Source organism: Phoenix dactylifera, chromosome 12 (genome assembly GCF_009389715.1).
Source record: "Phoenix dactylifera cultivar Barhee BC4 chromosome 12, palm_55x_up_171113_PBpolish2nd_filt_p, whole genome shotgun sequence".
Classification (NCBI taxonomy): Eukaryota; Viridiplantae; Streptophyta; class Magnoliopsida; order Arecales; family Arecaceae; genus Phoenix; species Phoenix dactylifera.
The window spans coordinates 7,054,306-7,073,607 of record NC_052403.1 but is presented as its reverse complement, the minus strand read 5'-3'; the positions used below and the strand labels follow the sequence as shown (position 1 = coordinate 7,073,607).

At 39.5% G+C, this 19,302-nt stretch overlaps 2 protein-coding genes across 2 annotated transcripts; both read left to right on the top strand.

Annotated features, from left to right (window-relative positions):
- Nucleotides 1-18: 18 nt before the first annotated feature.
- On the top strand, nt 19-2,554 carry LOC103697177 (probable WRKY transcription factor 49). The gene is made up of 3 exons (XM_008778989.4): nt 19-371; nt 480-623; nt 1,770-2,554. The coding sequence occupies exons 1-3, from the start codon at nt 121-123 to the stop codon at nt 2,284-2,286; spliced, it is 912 nt and encodes a 303-aa protein (XP_008777211.3). The 5' UTR covers nt 19-120; the 3' UTR covers nt 2,287-2,554.
- A 2,842-nt stretch (nt 2,555-5,396) lies between these two features.
- LOC103697161 (ATP-dependent zinc metalloprotease FTSH 8, mitochondrial-like) lies at nt 5,397-18,893 on the top strand. Its single transcript, XM_008778971.3, has 8 exons — nt 5,397-5,659; nt 5,752-5,983; nt 6,102-6,176; nt 7,718-7,851; nt 11,131-11,616; nt 11,792-12,559; nt 15,688-15,915; nt 18,292-18,893. Exons 1-8 carry the CDS (start codon nt 5,600-5,602, stop codon nt 18,775-18,777), a joined length of 2,469 nt encoding a protein of 822 aa, XP_008777193.2. The 5' UTR covers nt 5,397-5,599; the 3' UTR covers nt 18,778-18,893.
- The last annotated feature ends 409 nt before the right edge of the window (nt 18,894-19,302 follow it).

Sequence of the window (19,302 nt, the reverse complement as noted above, 5' to 3'; positions counted from 1 at the left end):
GCCATTTCAATTGAGATTTATTTCTCCAGAGCTCCACAGCTTCCTTCTTATATGAGCTCCGCCCTCCTCTGACTTCCTTCTGCTCTCCTCTCCAGAGCAAACAGTTTTTAATCAATTTTCATGGAGGAAGTGTTTGAATCAGAGGCTGCTTGGTTTGATGGGTCGATGGAAGAACTCGTCCGTGAGCTCCTTGACAAGGAGTCGCCTCTCTTCGTCCCACCTGAGGAGGCTCCGGAATCTAAACAAGTTGCTTGTCAGAAGCCCGTAATTAACAACCTCGTCTCATCGGTCTATTCCGGCCCAACGATCGGAGACATCGAGAGTGCACTGTCCATGAGCTATCAACACGGCCCCGGTGGTTCTGAATTCGTGTAAGTTCGCTCCGCTCCTCTTCTGCATGGCTTCGTTCTCGCTCTCGAGATTGTTTGCCTTCGTACTTCTCTTGCACTAATCAGCGAATCCGATTCTCTTTACTGCAGGGTTTCGCTCCCAGAGAGAGAATCAGGTAAAATGAAGAACAAATATACACTAAGGATCAAGAGCTGTGGGAATGGACTCAAAGATGATGGTTATAGGTGGAGGAAGTACGGCCAGAAATCTATCAAGAACAACCCGAACCCAAGGTCTTTTTCTTGTGCCAGTAGCAATTTTATTATCACCATATTTACCCTCATAAGAGGTGGCTTGCAAGGCATGTTGTTCTTCCAGGAACTAATTAAAATCCTTTACCTTCACACCTACTTCTTGGCTTCCTCTGAATTCTTTGAATTAAGATACACCATCTTGGTACCGAACTCTGTATCTATGCTCAATTTGACTTATCGAGTGTCAGTACGTCCTCTATACCATGCATGGTTCATTATCAGTACAATACTATATGCAAATCGATTTGATAATAGTAGGCATACCTAGCTCTGCATACTAAAATTTCTTGCTGAAGTTGATGGCTTGCTGCTGATTTTGCTAAGAGGTTAATCCTTTGTCGTGTTTAACTTATCCTTTTCTGCATTTCAATACCATCTCTCTGCAAAAGCCACAGTAGTCGCACACCCGAAATGGAGTTCTCTAACAGCAACTGGCAAGATTAGCTCTGACTTTCCTAACACCCAATATCCCTAAATTTTGGAGCATGGTAGGGCCTGGACATGTAAAGATTCCAATTAGGGTAGTCTCTCTTCTTTTCTTCTGCACCCAAAATTCTAGCTGACATGATAGCATCAGTAGGTGCGGCATCAGAGCATCATTTTCCTGTCATAAATGCTATTTCTTATCTCATTCCGCACCTATTTTGGGGTGGACCCACAGATAAGCTGCAGTCCACCATTAGGTTTTTTTTCTTTTTTGCTGCTGCTCGAGCGGACGCATCATACTACACCAGTACGAATATATCCAATAAATTTTGAAAATAAAATATTACGGAGTGTCCTAGATAACTCTTCCTTCTGGATCCATGGAGAACTACTCGGGGTCTTCGATACCACAACGTATACCCTGCATCAAAGCACTGCCTTTCTTCCCATGTTAGTCCCCGACCAGAATTCACCAGAGGGCGTGCACGCAAAGCTTGAATGAATTGAATTCACCATAAACAATCAAAGCCACATAACAGAGGATCTTGAATTTGTGCTAGCGATGCGATTGGATATTACCAATTTGTGCTAAAGGCTGGTAGTTCAATGTCGCAATCCCAACACTGAATGCCAAGATTGAATGCAGAGCTGCTGTCGCCTTTTTTTTTTTGGTTCCTTTTTTTTTTTTCTGGCGAACAGGAGTTACTACAGGTGCACCAACCCTCGCTGCAATGTGAAGAAGCAAGTAGAGAGATCCACAGAAGATCCAGAGATGCTGATCATCACCTATGAAGGCCTCCACCTCCACTATGCCTACTCGAATTTCTTCTTGCACCGGTCACAGGGGAACTCTGCCGCAAGTCTTCATGCGCCAAAGAAGCCCAAGGTCCTCCACCAGGCCGAAGTTCTCGAGAACCCAGAGGTGACACCCCCAGAGCAGGAACCGTCAACCACGCAGCAGCAGCAGCAGCTTGGGATTGCTTGTGAGGAGAGCCTTCAACTAAGGCTCCTCGAAGATGCTCTACAAAATCCGGTTGTCAGAGAAGAAAGCATGCAACGGGAGCTTATGGAAGACGATGTGCAGTGCCCACAGGGCCTGCTGGAAGATATTGTACCCCTGCCGGTGAGGAAGCCATGCAACTCTACCACCTTTATGCATGATCCTCCCTCTTCCTCTCAGCCATCTTCTCCTTCCTACTCTTCATCCCATTCTTAGCCTCCCAATTCAGCTCGTCACGATCATGGGTACACTTCTCACATGATTTCAGTGACAACGGTAAACAGATAAGCGTTCTCTAGTTTCATACTTGGGGTACTCCATGGAACTTTGGGGCCCAATTGTCTTTCGCAACGTGTAACACCTTACATGTTGGTAGGCTTGTTATGCGCACAATTAATACCAGCCTTCTTGTATGGTGATCTCAAATTCGGTCTTCATGATATATATTATTTTACAAAGAACAGCAATTTCACCATTTTCTTCACGACTAGAATTTCGAAAAAAAGAAGAAAGCATTAATTTACAATCTGCTGATGATGGTAACTAATGCCCTCATGTTTCTGCAATGAAGCACTGAGAGCCAGGTGTATGGAGCAGGAGAATATCATTAACTTACGGTCTGTTGATGATAATTTGCTTTATTAACAGGTATGCTTGTAGATATTTTTTTTTTATTTTTTTACTTTTATAATTTTGGGACAGAATTTGGTTTGTTCATACATGTGAACAGCCTATAATACTTAGAAAATGTGTACAAGAATATAGAGCTACATTCCAGCAGTACGATAAAGGTTACTAGTTAGGAAACAGAGCAACGCGGATACCGCATGCCATAGAAGAGTGATCTATGTGAGATTAGATGTTACTCAGCTAGCCATTAATATAGTCTGCTTACCTCACTTGGCTTGGTCGATCTTCACTTTCCATGTTGATGAGGATTTACCCTATCAATTTCCCGAATAAGTTGTTTCATACATCAGCCAGCTCTTCAATTTGGATTGATCTTTTTTTCTTTTGATGTAAAGGGAGGCAGCTGAGAACTGCCACCCTGACTTCTATTAGAAGAAAAGATCAGAAGAATATACAAGGTTGGTCAGCATTGGGGAAGTTGCTGACTGAGAAAAGGTAACAGAGCATACAGGAGAAGGGAAAACAGAGCCTGATCCAAAGACAGGTCGGATGGTACACGCAGCTATGGGTCTTGGCCCTAACTCGAGCGACGCTTCAGTGATAATTCCTTGTGTAGGAGCCAACCAAGCTGAAGAGCCATCACTAAGAATGTGCTTCCTTCGCTTAAGAATTTGGAATGCTTGAAGAAAGTCGGAAGAGTTCTCAGACCCTTGATCTTGCAGCAGAGACGGGCCGATAAGGATCTGCTTCATGGACGAGGCTCGCCATCAGGCACAGCCATTTGGATTGATTTCTTAAAAGGAAGAAACAACCATTCGGACAGAGAGGGACCTTACATCTCCAAAATTACACTGTTTAGGTGGCTATGTGCTGAAATTATAAAGAATAGAGATATAATTACATACACCAAGAGATTTTTTTTTTTTTTTTTTTTTTCCTGAGACAAGAAGTTTGACGGTTCACCGGGTAGAGCTTTGAGGACTTATACGAGCATGTATATAGTTTCATATCGATTATTTACTCGAAAAATTTTAGGTACTTATATAAAATTAAAAAATCTAAATAATATCTTCTGGCTAACCATTTTGGATAACGTTTTGGGTTCATCCTATTGATGGACCTCTTTGCATAACATGCAATAAAATCTCTTGTCCAACATCCAAAAATAGCAACAACATACACTGTAGCACATGCTTATATCATACCATAACATTGCCATAGATATCTAGAACTGATATTTACTTTGTGTTAATGCTTACCATCCATGCCACCTATTTTAGGGACAACATAATATGATGAAGCATGAACCTTATTTGCGACCAGAGTAACATGTTTCCAACAAATCACACTCATTTCTGCAAGTATAGATTATGATTGGTATGACCAAGGTAACATCGTGTGATTCACATATATTAACATTGATTTCTTTTCAGGAGCATAAGAGATATGTTTGCAATATAGGGAACCTTTTCTTTTTTTTCTCTTGACATGTATACTTCTTTTGAAAGCAAAGGCAATAGGCAACAATGGATATATTCGGATAACCCGGTTACTCTTATTTGCTAAGTGGTTCTTTATCATGCGATCACAAGAAGCTACTTTTTAACGTGCACCTGTGCCATCTTTTAACAACTGACCACATGCATGTTCATTCCTTGGCTGCTTGTATGAACATCTAAAGTAATATCCTATCTTTGCTATTAAGAATTTAGCAATATTTAAGGATGAATAAAATATCAAGACTGGTTGTTAAGCAGTCGTAGAGGATAGGAGAGGTCAAATCGCCTCAAACTTTCTTTATCCCAAGAGACCAACTATACTTATCTTAGACATACATGATAGTTGATGCAAGGCTATTATTTATATTAAAATTCAAGTACAGTTATATAAAATTGGGCATGATATGTCCGTCACCCATTATAATCCAGTAGCAAAAGTAATTAAATAGGCAAATAGAGCATGCTTTTCACTTCAAGAAAGCGATCAACTATGTAGCAATATCTATTTTTATATACTAACAAAATACAAATAGTGCGGCACTAGCCAGTATTCATCAGGTCTTATCTAGCCATCAAGATGTATTGTAGGGGGACCAAGCACCGTTGGATTGACAGCCATAGGGATGAAGCTCAAGGCAGCATGAGAAGGCATCACCTATACGAGATGGATACTGAGGGTAGAGCGTATCCTTTTTAAGATTCAGTTACGGTGATCGATTGGATATGGGATGAGGAGCAGAGGAGAATAGAAAACCTTTACTCTGCAACATCCGTTGGATGGTGGAGATTGTAGCGCCTTCGAGGCCATGTATGTATATGAGAAGACGAGCATGACTACTGACTGGATCACCTCCTATACTGCCTAGCACTCCGAAGAGGTCCTCTAAACATACCAGGAGATTTCTCCCCCACCGCTTTGTTGTTTCTTCACTCTTGTTTTCGCTGGCTATACCAATGTTAGATTAGTATAAGCAACTGCCGTTGTACTAAAAAAAAAAATATATATAGAATAAAAAATATAAAAAAATATAAAAATTGAAGTACTAAATTATATATGTTGTTGAGATTTTTTTTTTTCCCTGATACATGGAATCACGCTGGGATGGCACTCCGTTTGCCTTGCCGTCAACGTCTGAAACCAGCGGTATGTTATCCCCCCAAACCACCCCCGCGGCAAAACGAGGGACATCATGGAGCAGGAGCCACCCCAAACCGGCTGCGTCTGAAATACCGTTTGCTATTATAGCCTCGTTACCGCCCACCCCCTCCGACCCTCGAGCGGAGCACGCGATTCGTCTCCTTCCCTCGACCCCTCATCGGTCATCGCCCATAAAAACCCCGTCCATTGCCGGTCTATCGCTTTCTAGGGTTTCCCAATTCATGTGCGATTGCACCAAAGGATGAGTTTTTCGAGTCTTGGGCGCTCTCTCGTGCGATCCGCACGCTCCAGATCCCAAAGAGTAAGACGTCTCCCCATTTTCTTGATATTTTCTTCGTTCGATCTTTCTCTGATACGCGGTTCATGTTCTGGATGCCGATTGCCATCATCCAGGCCGCTCTTCTGGGTGGTTTTGGCGCGAGGTCTGGGGTTCTGAACGAAACGCTCCTGCAATCGCCTTGCTTTCGAGGCGGTAATGGAGGATTAGAGTTTCTGAGGGGTTATCTGACGTCCATCGGAGCTAGTAAGGCTGTTGGTGCTGGGAATCGCCTCTGCGATTGGAGGTTTCTGCTTGCAAACCCTAGTTTTAAGCGGTTCTTTTCCAGTGAATCTCCCAGGAAGAAGAGTAAGACGCGGCATTATTGTAGTTTCAATCTCTTGACCAAATATTGCATGCTGGCCGCTCCATTCTGCTTATATAATTGTTGTTTGTAAAATAATTTTATCTTCTTCTCAATTTGTAGATTATGAGAACTACTACCCGAAGAATAAGAAGGAAATTCCAAAAGGGGATGGGAATAACAAATCAGATTCAAAAGGTAGACGGTGTCAATCTGTCTTCTTGAATGCTAATTGTATGTACACATGCACCGAAAATAAGTTTTTCTTTCAAGATTGTAGCCCTTGTATTATATCTATGGAAGCAAAAGGTGGAATTTAGAACCGTTCAACCTTGCAATTTTATGAATGATAAATAGCATCTAGATAATTCACCACGGGTACTGGTGATTCAAGTTGCCGTATCCTTGAAGGCACGAAAACTTATTGAATTGGTAGAGTTGTTTTGTTTACTTAAATGGGAAGTTCTCCCTTGTGTATTTTGACATATGTAACTTAAGCACTCCAATCTGCATTATACATGTTTTTTTTTATTATTATTTTAAAAGATTGAGAGAACTTGCTTATGTGTATCATTGACCTTCACCTCAAGCTATGAGTCCTATCCCATCAGTATGTGGTTGTGGTTCAAAGTCAAAGAATGAGTTAGCAAACTTTGAAAACTTCTATACAACTGAAGTACATCAACTTTTAGTTGCTTAATGTCATATCGTCTCCACATAACTTTGGTTCAGTGGGTTGTCATGGAATCTAGACAAGCAATAAATAAGAAGTAAAAAAAGATGTCTCAGAGCATGAGGCTCCTGCCATGGCAAGCTATGGGATCATACGTACACAACCTTAGCCCTGCATATGGAGAAGTTATTTTCATCTTTCAAATCCACGATACCCAGATTAAAATGAAGCAACTTTACCATTGTGCCAAGGTTTACTCTCTAAGCAGCAGATAGGAACTCAACTTTTTAATATTTTACTGGACAATTTATGCTTAGACACCAAAACTACAACCCTTTGAGGTTTACCCCCAAAGATGGCTCAATTTGACCTTAAGTCCATTATCCAATTATGGTCTTGGCAATTTGGAATCTTGGAAGGGGAGAACTGGGGATAGACTTCACCGTTGGTATTTTGTTGCATAAAGTAGCTGCCCCAGGACTTTAACCTGTGCCACTGCACTTATCAGCCCAAGCCTCTACCATTGCACCAAGCAAGGACCCCTAATTTGATCCCAGGTCTGTGCTTCAGATTTGCTTGGAAGGCTAAAGTGTAACTTTGTCATATTTTAGACACATCTGCCTCATTTGAAGTATGGTGTTGGCAAAGCCAAACCTTACTGCAGCAACAAAACTCTGAGCTAGTACAGAACTTTCTATTTAAGCAACAAGCATATAATTCATGCCATGTGCATTCTCTTTTCTTTTTTGTCATACTTTTAGGAGAGTTCATGCTAATGTCACATATTTGGTCATTACATGCACAAATCAATTTGATTACCTTTCTAAGATAGCAGCAACATGTTTCATTATATGGTTCATACACATGTCAAGTCCAATTATGGTACTCAAGTGATTCAAAATACAGATCCTTTTCACTAATAGGTCGCATATTTTTGAGACTTCATCCAGCATTTGCATGATATGCTCTTAGCTCGAGCTCTGAATGAAAGTTATATTTCTCCCAAGAAATTAGCTTGATAAATTGTTGTGCACTTGAACCTAATTATTGTTTCGCACATCTTTAGAGGACTCAAGTGCAGATGACCATGGAAATTTCCAAGAGAATTTCATGAAGCAGTTGCAGAGTTTCCTAGCTCCACTTATATTTATTGGCTTGTTGCTTTCATCATTTTCTACTGGTTCTTTTGACCAGAAAGAGGTCAGCTTTTCTTTAATAACTATCTGCATGATGATTTAATTTGACTCCATGCTAGTTAATTATTATCAAGTAAATAGACAATGTTGTGCAAAGTTTTACGGAAATTTTGATTGGAACTTGTGGATTTCAGAAATTCTCTTTTTCTTCTTCTTTTGTGAAACTACAGGAGGTTTTATCTGATGGCTTCCATGTAGTAGCTCCATCATCAATGCATCAATAGAAGGGGAAATTTCTTGCTTTATAATTCTAAACTGCATGGCCATCACATCTCACTTCAAAAGCTCCTCATATAAAATCGGTATATGATCAATAAGTGGGCCGGTTCTCTACCTCCCTGTTTCTTAATTTAGCTGTTGAGCTAAGCCATTACCCGGCATTTAACTTCAAGCCCAATGTTAGTATGAATTTCTCAGGAGCTGTGCTATAAGACTGAAGATACAACCAAAGCTTAGCATAGGTTTTCTGCCTATGATATGGTTGCCTTGGACATGAGTGGCACATGGTGAGATGAAAATTGGTGTTTGACATGATATATATCAAAAATTTAGATAAAACAACATGGAGGGTACATATGCACATGCATTGAATTGCACATTTATAGAGTTAACTCTATATAGAATAAGTAACTGCCCTTGTGCAACTATATGATGGAGATACATGTTAGATGACGATGTCAAAAACTGTGACAGTGTTCACACTCACACTAAGTCATAGCTTGCTGCATTTTATCGTTAACTTGCTATATCATTTTAGTTTTATTGTATTTAAGTGGATGCTTAAGTGCAGATTTTGGTCTTTGCTGAAAACAGAAAACTAACCACCACACCTACCCCACAACTGTAAATAGTCTTTTTCCAGAGGCGCATAACTTCACAACAGTGTGCATGATTCATTGTGAAACTGCAAAGGGAAGGCCAGATAGTGGAATATTTTTTGGCAAATGAAGGCTATTCATCAACTTTTGTTTTTTAAGTTATTTATGTGTGCCCATATTTTTTTAATCATCAACTTTTGTGGTTAAATAATCCGTAATCTTTGGTTCAGTGGTAGCAAATGACTTTACATGAGTTTCTTCGGTCTTAACTAGGCTTGTTAAGGGTAGTGAAAACATAAAGCATAGTACAGTCTTTTGACCTTTCTATTCAATTTTTTTACTGAATACAGTCCCTCAATGTTTTTCCACTGTTTTGACCAAATACCTCTCAATTGTGGTGATGATGCACGTTAGACCTACATGCATGTGTAGGCTTCCCCTGTCTACATGTCCAGTAGGCCATAGATGTGGCATCGGATTTGAGAAGGAAGTCAACTGGTCATTAGTGACTGATTGGGACAGTAAACTCCCTGCTGTGCCCATCTGCTTCTCTTCTCCATCCATTGCGCTTCCCCTGCTCATTCCAAGTTTGGATTCTCTCCAGGTACTAGAGGGGCCCGGTGCAAGTAACCCAAACTTTATCTCCATCAATGATGCATGCTAGAACTCCAAGTTCGGTGCCTTATGTAGGACCTACCATTATGGCATATATTGATATTGTTGAGGTTTTTGGCAATGTAATGATGATTTTAAAATACTATATGGAGAAAACAGATGAAGCACGCGGAGGGATTGAGTAGTGATAAAGATGCCAAGGGTACAATGATAAGCATGATAAAGATGGTGGTGAGGATGCTCCAACACAGGCAGTTGCAGCAACACTGCTGTCTCTTTGGGTTTGGGCGATCTAGAGTGAGTAGAAGATGATGGGGATCTTAACTAGAAGGAAGGAAACTACTTTCTGATCTTGAGAATTTTGTAGATGAATTCTTTGCTGATAAACCATGCCTGAGCTTCAAGTTTCCCTGAGGGCCTTCTTGGGGGACAGGTTTGGTGGTTATCTTCTTGCTTTCTTGGGATCGGGAAGGATACACATGAAAGGAGGTTCTTAATATTATGTTGGGCGTAAGTTTTGATGTTTGTGCTATAGAAGGAATTAAAAGAGGGCAGTTGGAGGCTTGTAGCCAATGCTTTGCAACAGTAAGCAGCCACAGGTTCTATTGGAGGGTGTCAATGCCTGTCTCCATGGCAATGCCCTACCTGACATCTTCTCTCTTGCTCCTTTTCATGTTCTTCAATTGGAAGCAGGAAGTAAAGCTCCAATCATGCTCAAATTCCCAATAATGACAACTGCATGAAAGTCATCACAATAAGCAAAGGAAAAGCGATGAGGGAGAGTAAAAGCGAGTTCACTTTCCCCGTCGGTTAGTGATGACCTGGTGGGATGCTCTCTGAGCTTAGATGCTACATGTAGGGCCTACATGGTGTATAGGTGGAAGAGAACTACACACCTATGTAGGTCCACCATGCCTCTTATGGTGAATGTATGTTTTATGAGTCACCATTAGAAATTTTGGTACCATTCCATCCTTTTTTTTTAATTTTTGCTAAAAATTGCTAAATGAATATGTATCCAAGCCACTCTAAGGACTTTGGCATCTTTTCCTATGTCACATTTTAAATCCTTCCACCAAAGAAAGGACTTTGATTTATTTGGCAGCCCTTTCTGCAGAGTATCCAGATGCTGATAATAAGAGAATAGATATTTTCATTTCTTTTGTCTTGCTAAACTGAACATGAATAATCAAAATCACAAAAGCTGAGGTGTTATGCTTAGGTAGCTCATGTAAGCTAGGAACAGGAAGGTGGGTGAATGTAATTCATAGTTCATGAATGGTAGGTTGAACTTTAGTCTGGAACATGTGGCGCCAGAAGTTAACAGTTTGTGGTTAAAAAAGACGGTTTATTTTTGATGGAGTAGACGAGGCTTGTGCTGGCACGCTAAATCTATGGATCATCACTTTATTCTGTGTCTGAAATTCTACCACCACTTGCTATAGCTTCTGATCTGCATCATTTTCCCAGATCCATCACATTGGAATCTCACTTGTTTTGAGTAGTAGCAACTGATGTTTATAATCCCTGCAGTTGCTTCTCATTTGCTTGCTCTGCAGGCTGGAAAATTTAACAATTTAATGGTCAATATATTAATGATTAGATACATCTAGTTTCCACCATTATACGGTCAATTATCTTTGGTAAAATGGTTAGTAATTTGAGAAATGCATTATTTACTTATAGAATCATGTATTATATATGATGACTTAAACTTCTGAAAAGTTGGTAACAATTATAATATGTTCATCCAATTTCCATATTGTGGTTGCAATTTTTTTTTAGATGGCTGGAGAACTTTTTTATACTTTTTCTGATACTGTATGATTTGGAACTTTTCTCTTTTGTAGATTAGTTTTCAAGAGTTCAGAAACAAGCTATTGGAACCTGGTTTAGTCGATCACATTGTTGTATCCAACAAATCGGTTGCAAAAGTTTATGTCAGGAGCTCACCACAGATAAACAATCAAACCCAAGACAATCAATTCCATGGTTCGACGACAGATACTCCTGCTAGACATACACCTAGCCAATATAAATACTATTTCAATATTGGAAGTGTGGAATCATTCGAAGAAAAGTTGGAGGAAGCTCAGGAAGCGTTGGGAATAGATCCACATGATTATGTCCCTGTAACTTATCTCTCCGAAGTAATTTGGTACCAGGAACTGCTGAAATTTGCCCCAACAGCCTTCCTTGTGGGGCTTATCTACTTGATGGGGAGAAGAATACAGGGTGGATTTAGCATAGGTAGTGGGCCAGGAAGGGGAAATCGTGGGATATTTAACATCGGAAAAGCTCATGTAACCAAGATGGACAAGAATTCAAAAAATAAGGTTAGTCCTTCAGTCTGCAGTTTTTCCTTTTGGTTATCTTACCTCTAGTTCTTGGCTTCCACTTTTCCATGTCAGATATTAAGTTGTATTTGTTGTTTTATGGATTGAATAGTTGGTTGATGATCAATTTATCTGTATCAGCTCCTTGCTTGACCATTGTGTTCACGTGAGCCAGGTATATTTTAAGGATGTTGCTGGCTGTGATGAAGCCAAACAAGAAATTATGGAGTTTGTGCATTTCCTAAAAAATCCCAAGAAGTATGAGGAGTTGGGAGCTAAAATTCCCAAAGGTGCTCTTCTTGTAGGCCCTCCTGGCACAGGAAAAACACTTCTTGCAAAAGCAACTGCGGGTGAATCTGATGTGCCTTTTTTGTCTATTTCTGGCTCGGATTTTATGGAAATGTTTGTTGGTGTTGGACCATCCAGGGTGAGGAACTTGTTCCAAGAAGCTAGGCAGTGTGCACCTAGTATAATATTTATTGACGAGATTGATGCAATTGGTCGAGCAAGAGGCCGTGGAGGTTTCTCGGGTGCAAATGATGAACGTGAAAGTACTCTAAATCAGCTGCTTGTAGAGATGGATGGATTTGGAACAACCTCTGGGGTGGTTGTACTTGCTGGTACCAATCGACCTGATATCCTGGATAAGGCCTTATTAAGACCTGGTCGATTTGATCGTCAAATAACACTTGATAAGCCTGACATAAAAGGTCGTGAACAGATATTCCGCATTTATCTTAAGAAGATTAAACTAGATAATGATCCACCATTTTACTCTCAAAGATTAGCTGCTCTCACTCCTGGATTTGCTGGAGCTGACATTGCCAATGTTTGCAATGAGGCTGCTTTAATTGCTGCAAGAAACGAGGAAACACAGGTCACAATGCAACATTTTGAGGCTGCTATTGACAGGATCATTGGTGGCTTGGAGAAGAAAAATAAGGTTGTGTAATTGCTCAACTCCATTCTCTTCTTTTCCATTGAAAGAAAATACCCATATATTGTTTATCATCAGTTATGAACAACTATATGATCCATCATGAGCATTCTATTTAACCTATTTGCTGCTATTGAAAATGTGAAAAATGAACCAATATCTAATCTAGGGGAAAAATGTCATTTGACAAGTTCATCTAAGTACTGTGTGCAAATTATCGTTGTCCTTATTATCTCCTTTCCATGTAAAATGGTTAAATTTATTATGATATATCACATTGGTCTTTTTGGTTAGCGGTAGTTCCTGTAAAAGATACCTTACTTGCTCAGTCCATGTCTTGCACTTAATAATCTTTTTTTTTAAAAAAAAGAGGGAAGCCAGTGAGTGTTGTTGATGGGAAACTAGACATGGAAGCATTATTATTATTATTATTTGAGGGGCGGGGGGTGTTGTTGATAAACAAAGAGACTTGAGCTAGCTTTTCACAACTCCATTTTTTTTGTGTAGAATGTGTGACCTCTATATAAATTACAACTGCTATTGTTGTCTGTTCATGCTTGAATGAGATGAGCTATATTTTTCTTTCTATACATTATTGTAGAGCTTTATTTAGCTTTATTATCATTGTTGATCTATTAGTTGCTTGTGCACCTGGTGTAATGGGTAATCGAAATTTTTCACTCTCCATAGGAAGGACACATGCATGAAGATAAATGTTTTTTGTGCACTTTATAGCCTCTGATTATTTCCAAATTCGATATAGAGCTAGACTTGAGATTGAGGTACTAAGGAGAGATGATCCTGTAAATTAGCATATCATGATAAATGACCAATATGAATGATGATGCTAATTAGTAGATAGTATAGTGCGTAAGGCAAGGTCGGAGGAACCGGTATCGAGCACCGTACCAGTTTTTCGGCAGTACGAGCCGGTATGGCTTGTGCCGAGCCTATACTGACGAGCAAGGTCACGATACCGTGGGAGAAAGAAAAAGAGAGAGAGAAGGGGGAGAGAGGGAGGGAAGCGGAGGCTGGCGGGCTGGCGGAGGGCCATCGGGGGTAGGGGAGGCTGCGACCAATTCCCCTGTTTCATTCTGCAGGGGAGGCTGTGACCGGTTTTCCTGTTTCGAACGAAACAGGGGTCTGGCCACGGCTTAAAAATTTTCGCGATTTGTAAATGAAGTCGGCAAGCGAACTGGCCGCGGCCTCCGCCGGTTCTCCTGACCTCTCCCTCTCCCTCCCTCCCTCTTCTGCTCGCTCTCTTTTTCCTTCTTCTCCGGCTCCAACAACGGGTCTTGTTTCCGTTGCCAGAACCATACCAGTGAGCCACCAGTATGGCTCGGGTCGGCCGGAACCGCCTAGTTCGGGACGGTTCCGCCGACCTTGGCATAAGGTTTGCATGCTGTTAATTTTGTCACTAGTTTATCGGAGATGGTAAGAGAAAGGAGAAAGAGAAAGAAGAAAGGGAAAGAAAAGAGGAATAAGATACAAATTTGTCAATTTACACTATGCAATATTTATAAAGACACCCCGACATGCCTAAAGTGATCTTTACTAATGAAAAGGCTCTTAATCATCATATGGCAATACAACACTCTTCAAACTTAATGTGATAAAGCATAAAAGGTCCTCTAGTCATCCAAGAAGTCATTGTCATGAAGAGTCTGAATCTATCCTAAATAGATATTTCCTTGGAGCCTAATTTCATTTTTGAGCAACTTATTAAACATTCTAGTGTCTTTGAAATCCGTTATATATGGGTACTAGGATCACAGAATCAAGTAAACAATCAAATTATGCAAGTCTTATTCATCTAGAATTTTAGCCAATTTCATTATAGCCCTAAGGCTAGAATACATCCCTGACTATGACGCGGGGCTTAAATCTTGTTCAAGGGTTTGAAAAACTTTATTCATATCACCATCTTTAGGGCTCTTTGCTTTAGGGCATAATAACATGTATATCAGAACTTGAGATTCTTGTATCAAATCAATGTTTTGCATGTGCAGAGTTCATGTTTGTTAGCAACAGTGCAAATGCTAAGCATCTAGTCCTTGGATATGTGTGTTAAGCTTTGCTTGAAACTGGCAAGCTAGAACAATCACATAAGAGTTTCTAATTTAAAGAAAAAAAGTTTTTTTTTTCAAAAAAAAGATCATTCAGTGTTGAAGTTTCTTGATAGGGTTGTTCAGAGGAACATATTAGGTGTATTTTTACTTACCTCTGTCAATATTTACTAGATGTCACTGATCACTTAATAGACAGGCATAGTAAGAGTAAGAAGGCTTGTGAGCAAGTGTTCAGTAATGAGGAAAAGATGGTCAGGAAGACAATTAGAGCAGTAGCGCAAGGCAGAAATCCTTTTTCATCTTGTTGGCTTTTAAAAGATGTCAAAAATGCTACCCACCTTGCAGGAATTTCATCTTGTTTGATGGTGATTCAATTAATTCATGTGCTCAGTTGGCTTATGTTCCTTCCTCACCATGCAGAATAATACAGCTTATGCCAATTATATTTTTTTGTTTCTGCAAATTGAGAATACATCTTTTTTCTCTCTAGTTTTCTACAACTGCAGTTCAGATTAGGAAAGTGCTTTAGTTCGAATATTATGTACTCTTTGATTAAGTATCTGATGTAGATTGGGATTTTCTGAGTTGGAAAATTTTGCTGAAAGAAGCTGTGCCCGAACAGACTGATATTGGATATCTTTGGTGCCCATTAGTTCCAAATCCTTTCCAGCAAGCATTCAACTTTCTTATTATTAGAATTTCATGTATAACCAAGTGAAAGCTTTTCTTGGTTTTCTTCATTTGCTCGAGTCAAATTTTTTGGAGATTCATGGCTGTAATCTTGGCCAATAATGGATGAAATTTAGGTGGAGCGATTGAGACAAATCTAGATTTTTGCAAATCACTTCATTGAAAGCATGGATGCCCAAAGAAGCAAATACATATTTGGCTTCCAATTTCTATTCCCTGCATAGGAAACAAAAATGAGCTGATTTTATTTCTGTTTTTAATGTTCAGCAGTTGTTTAGTTTACCATAGGAATGTTGAATGTTCCCTTGGCAGATCATATGAAGATAATAGTCAGTTTTGTCACTGACTAGCTAAAATGTTGTTGTTTGGTTTCAGGTAATTAGCAAGCTGGAACGTAGAACTGTTGCTTATCATGAATCGGGTCATGCTGTTGCTGGATGGTTTTTAGAGCATGCCGAGCCCCTTCTCAAAGTTACAATTGTTCCTCGTGGAACTGCAGCTCTTGGCTTCGCACAGTATGTGCCCAATGAAAACCTCCTAATGACCAAAGAGCAGCTCTTTGACATGACGTGTATGACACTTGGTGGTCGTGCATCTGAAGAGGTATACCAGTGCCCTTTTTCACACCTAACTTTTTGGTGCCTGGTTTTCAATATCCAAATCAAAGCTGTTTTGGAAGGGAGGTAGGTTTGAAAACGGAGACCATAGACTAATTTGATGCTATATGCCACAATTCTTTAGACTAATTTGATGCTGTATGCCATAATTCTCTCTCTCTCTCATTGGTACGAAACCATAATTCTCTTTGTATATTGCAATTGCCTCAGTGGGATCAGTAAATATTTGGATATGCTTATTTTTATCTCTGTTCTGATTAATCTAAGTGTTAAACATTCGTTTGCTTTCTAAAGTTTATGCCTATTAAATGATGGATAGTATATGGGAACTCAATTTATTTTCAAATAACTAATTCAGTAATCAAAATGATTTCTTGGTATTTGTTCGCGCTCATGTTATTTGAGATTGAGTTTATTCCTTCTAAAAATTCCCTGCTAATCATAATGGACCATTTAAAATATTAAGGCAGCCACAAGGTATAATAATAACAACACTTTTGATTCCGTAGTTGCAAAATTCTCCAAATTATCGAAAAGCTATTGAATTATTCTTGATTTTTCTCTTGACTGGATGATTATCCGAATAATTCTCCAAAAATGAATCAATGAATTGTACATGAATTTTATGATTTATTCATGACTTATTTAAGAAATTTGTGTGTTACCAATTAATGATACTATGTATCCTTACGTGTTACAAATTAATGATATATATGTTGCTAATTGTGATGTTTTTTTTGCTATTGTTTGTTATTGGTGCCTCTCCTGTACTTATGTTTAAGTAAATTAACTTACAAATTTTTAGAAAATCCATATTTTATGTTTGTTATTTTTTCCTAATTCTTTTATCATCCGAACTCTCTCTGAACTTTGGACGAATTTTCTGGATTTTTCCAGAACTCTGAATCATAAAATTAATTGTTCTTGAATGCCGAATTTGTGACTATGTTTGATACTTTTATTAAATCAATGAAATACCATCATCTCTTTGAAGTCTTTAGGACCAAAGGGAAGGGGCTTGTGGTAATTTGCATGGTATGTGCCAACCTTTTCTGCCCATTCAAATAGCAGCTTATTTTCATACATGTTGATGCAGTGTTAATGATCCATAAGACTCGTTTGGTCTGTGGAAAAGGGGGAAAGTGTGGTCAATGAAAAAACGAAGAAAGACCTCTTGTTTGGTTGGAGTTTTCAAAGAAAAGAGATAGAAAAGTAGCATTTCTATGGGAATTAGATTTTTATGTTTCATGGGAAAGAAAAATCCATGAGGGATATGGAAAAGTTACTTTCCCACCTGTTGGGAATTGAGATTTTTTTCTCCAAAACTGTCCTTAATCCATCAAAACCCAGGGATAAGGTCTTTTCCTTTATTAAGGCTATAATAAATATTTTACATAACTTTTCTAGAAAGTAGATGCTCAACCAAATGTAAACCATTTTGGATTGTACTACTTTTCCATGGTCAACCAAATATGCCAAAATCATTTTTCCAAGCATCCTATTCTGGGAAATCAGCTTCACAGGTCCGATGAGGAAAAATTCTTCCTACGAATCAATAGTGTTAAATTCCTTACCAAAAAAATTTTCAAATATTTTGGAGCGTGCATCGTGTGACCACTAATGATTATTTGTTCAATGACAGAATAATGATCTGAATTTATCTATGGTTTTGGGACTATTAAAATGTTTGAATTTTGTTGTACTTGTGCCTATAAAAGTGTGGAATGCAATTAACAATTTAGACCATTGGAGTGGATGGTCAATCATGAGTTCATGGATCGGACAGGATATGTTATCTGTTTACTTGGGAACAGTAAGTCTGTATATCTACACCTTAAGTGCGATATCATTGGGTTTTTGGTGCTCCCTGTTGCCTTCTGTCTGGTGCATCTGCTTTTCATCCACTAGTTATGAAGTTCTTTTTCCTTCTTTTTAGTTTTAATTTTAGGTTCTCCAAGCACTAGCTGGTGAACATATCATGTTATGACGTGAAGTTTTGTTGTTTCCTCGTTAAAGGCGATGTTGAGTATGATTATGGTGGGGTTTCACTCATCCCATTCCTCTCAAAAAATGAAAAGGGAAAAAGACCTTGAGTATTACTAGGTTATGGCGACTGTAGCAAGGGTGGTGCATCTCATTATCTGCTGCTTGATTATTTGTGATGCGAGAATTATTAAAATTTCTACATTTATGTTGTCTGCCTTGATATTTGGTGGAATTCGAGTTGTATTTTTTAGCAGAACTTCACAGAATGCACGTAATATGAGATTCACGAGGCTGTAAATTATCCATGTTCATCATGATAATCCTGATGCTATATGTAAAACATCTCACACAGTGACCTCATTGCATTGGTTTTCAGATTTTGCTTGGGAAGATCTCCACTGGTGCTCAGAATGACTTGGAGAAAGTAACAAAGATGACCTATGCTCAGGTTGCTGTCTACGGTTTTAGCGAGAAGGTCGGTCTCCTATCTTTTCCCCAGAGAGACGATGGTTTCGAGATGACCAAGCCTTACAGCAGCAAGACTGGAGCCATCATCGATACTGAGGTCAGAGAATGGGTTGCGAAGGCCTATCAGAGAACAGTAGAGCTGATAAGGGAGCACAAGGATCATGTTATCCAGATTGCAGAGCTGCTGCTCGAGAAGGAAGTTCTGCACCAGGATGACTTGGTGCAGGTCCTGGGCGAGCGGCCATTCAAATTGAGCGAGCCCACAAATTATGATAGGTTCAAGCAAGGGTTCCAAGACCAAGAGGAGCAGAAGGGTCAGCAAACATCCAAAGCTGCTACCATGGCAGACGATGATGGATCATCATCCCTCGATGGGGAGGTTGTCCCCACCTAGGTGGGTTAGTTTTGTGCTGTGCAGTTAAAATTTCATGTTCTTGTTTGCCCTTCCAGGTCGACTAATTGTACAAACAAATATTGAAATTTAAATAACTATTGGTTGGCGCAATGTAATTCGTCTTTCTACGTAGACATTTTTTATACCTCAAAACTGCGAGTCCTGAGCCGAGGTTGTCTTACTCGGATAATGAGAGCTACAGCTCTGCAGTATATTATTGTCGACAGGTCTCGTCCTGGCATAAACCCCGAAACGTTAGATGGCAGACTCGAGCTCTACTCTGTGGAACGATGAGTGAAAATTTGTTTGGCATCCTTTACTCGCATATGCACCGTTCCATGGTAAAAGAAATGGCGAGTATGTGAGAAGCGTTCGTCTGTCGCTTGTGCCCCCATGTTAATTAGCCTGACATGTCAAACATGCTAGATTCGAGAAGGAAATGACATATGGCCGAACAGTGTGTCATAATCATGGTCTTGCTATTGATATTTGGAAAATTTTAAAAGGTCAAGTGATGGAGCTTTC

Excerpts from the sequence above, each read along its gene's own strand:
- LOC103697177 (XM_008778989.4), top strand. The coding sequence starts at position 121 with ATGGAGGAAGTGTTTGAATCAGAGGCTGCTTGGTTTGATGGGTCGATG. Across the intron at positions 372-479 it reads CCCGGTGGTTCTGAATTCGT|GGTTTCGCTCCCAGAGAGAG; the intron begins GTAAGTTCGCTC and ends TCTTTACTGCAG. Across the intron at positions 624-1,769 it reads AAGAACAACCCGAACCCAAG|GAGTTACTACAGGTGCACCA; the intron begins GTCTTTTTCTTG and ends TCTGGCGAACAG.
- LOC103697161 (XM_008778971.3), top strand. The coding sequence starts at position 5,600 with ATGAGTTTTTCGAGTCTTGGGCGCTCTCTCGTGCGATCCGCACGCTCC. Across the intron at positions 5,660-5,751 it reads CACGCTCCAGATCCCAAAGA|GCCGCTCTTCTGGGTGGTTT; the intron begins GTAAGACGTCTC and ends GCCATCATCCAG. Across the intron at positions 15,916-18,291 it reads GTGGTCGTGCATCTGAAGAG|ATTTTGCTTGGGAAGATCTC; the intron begins GTATACCAGTGC and ends ATTGGTTTTCAG.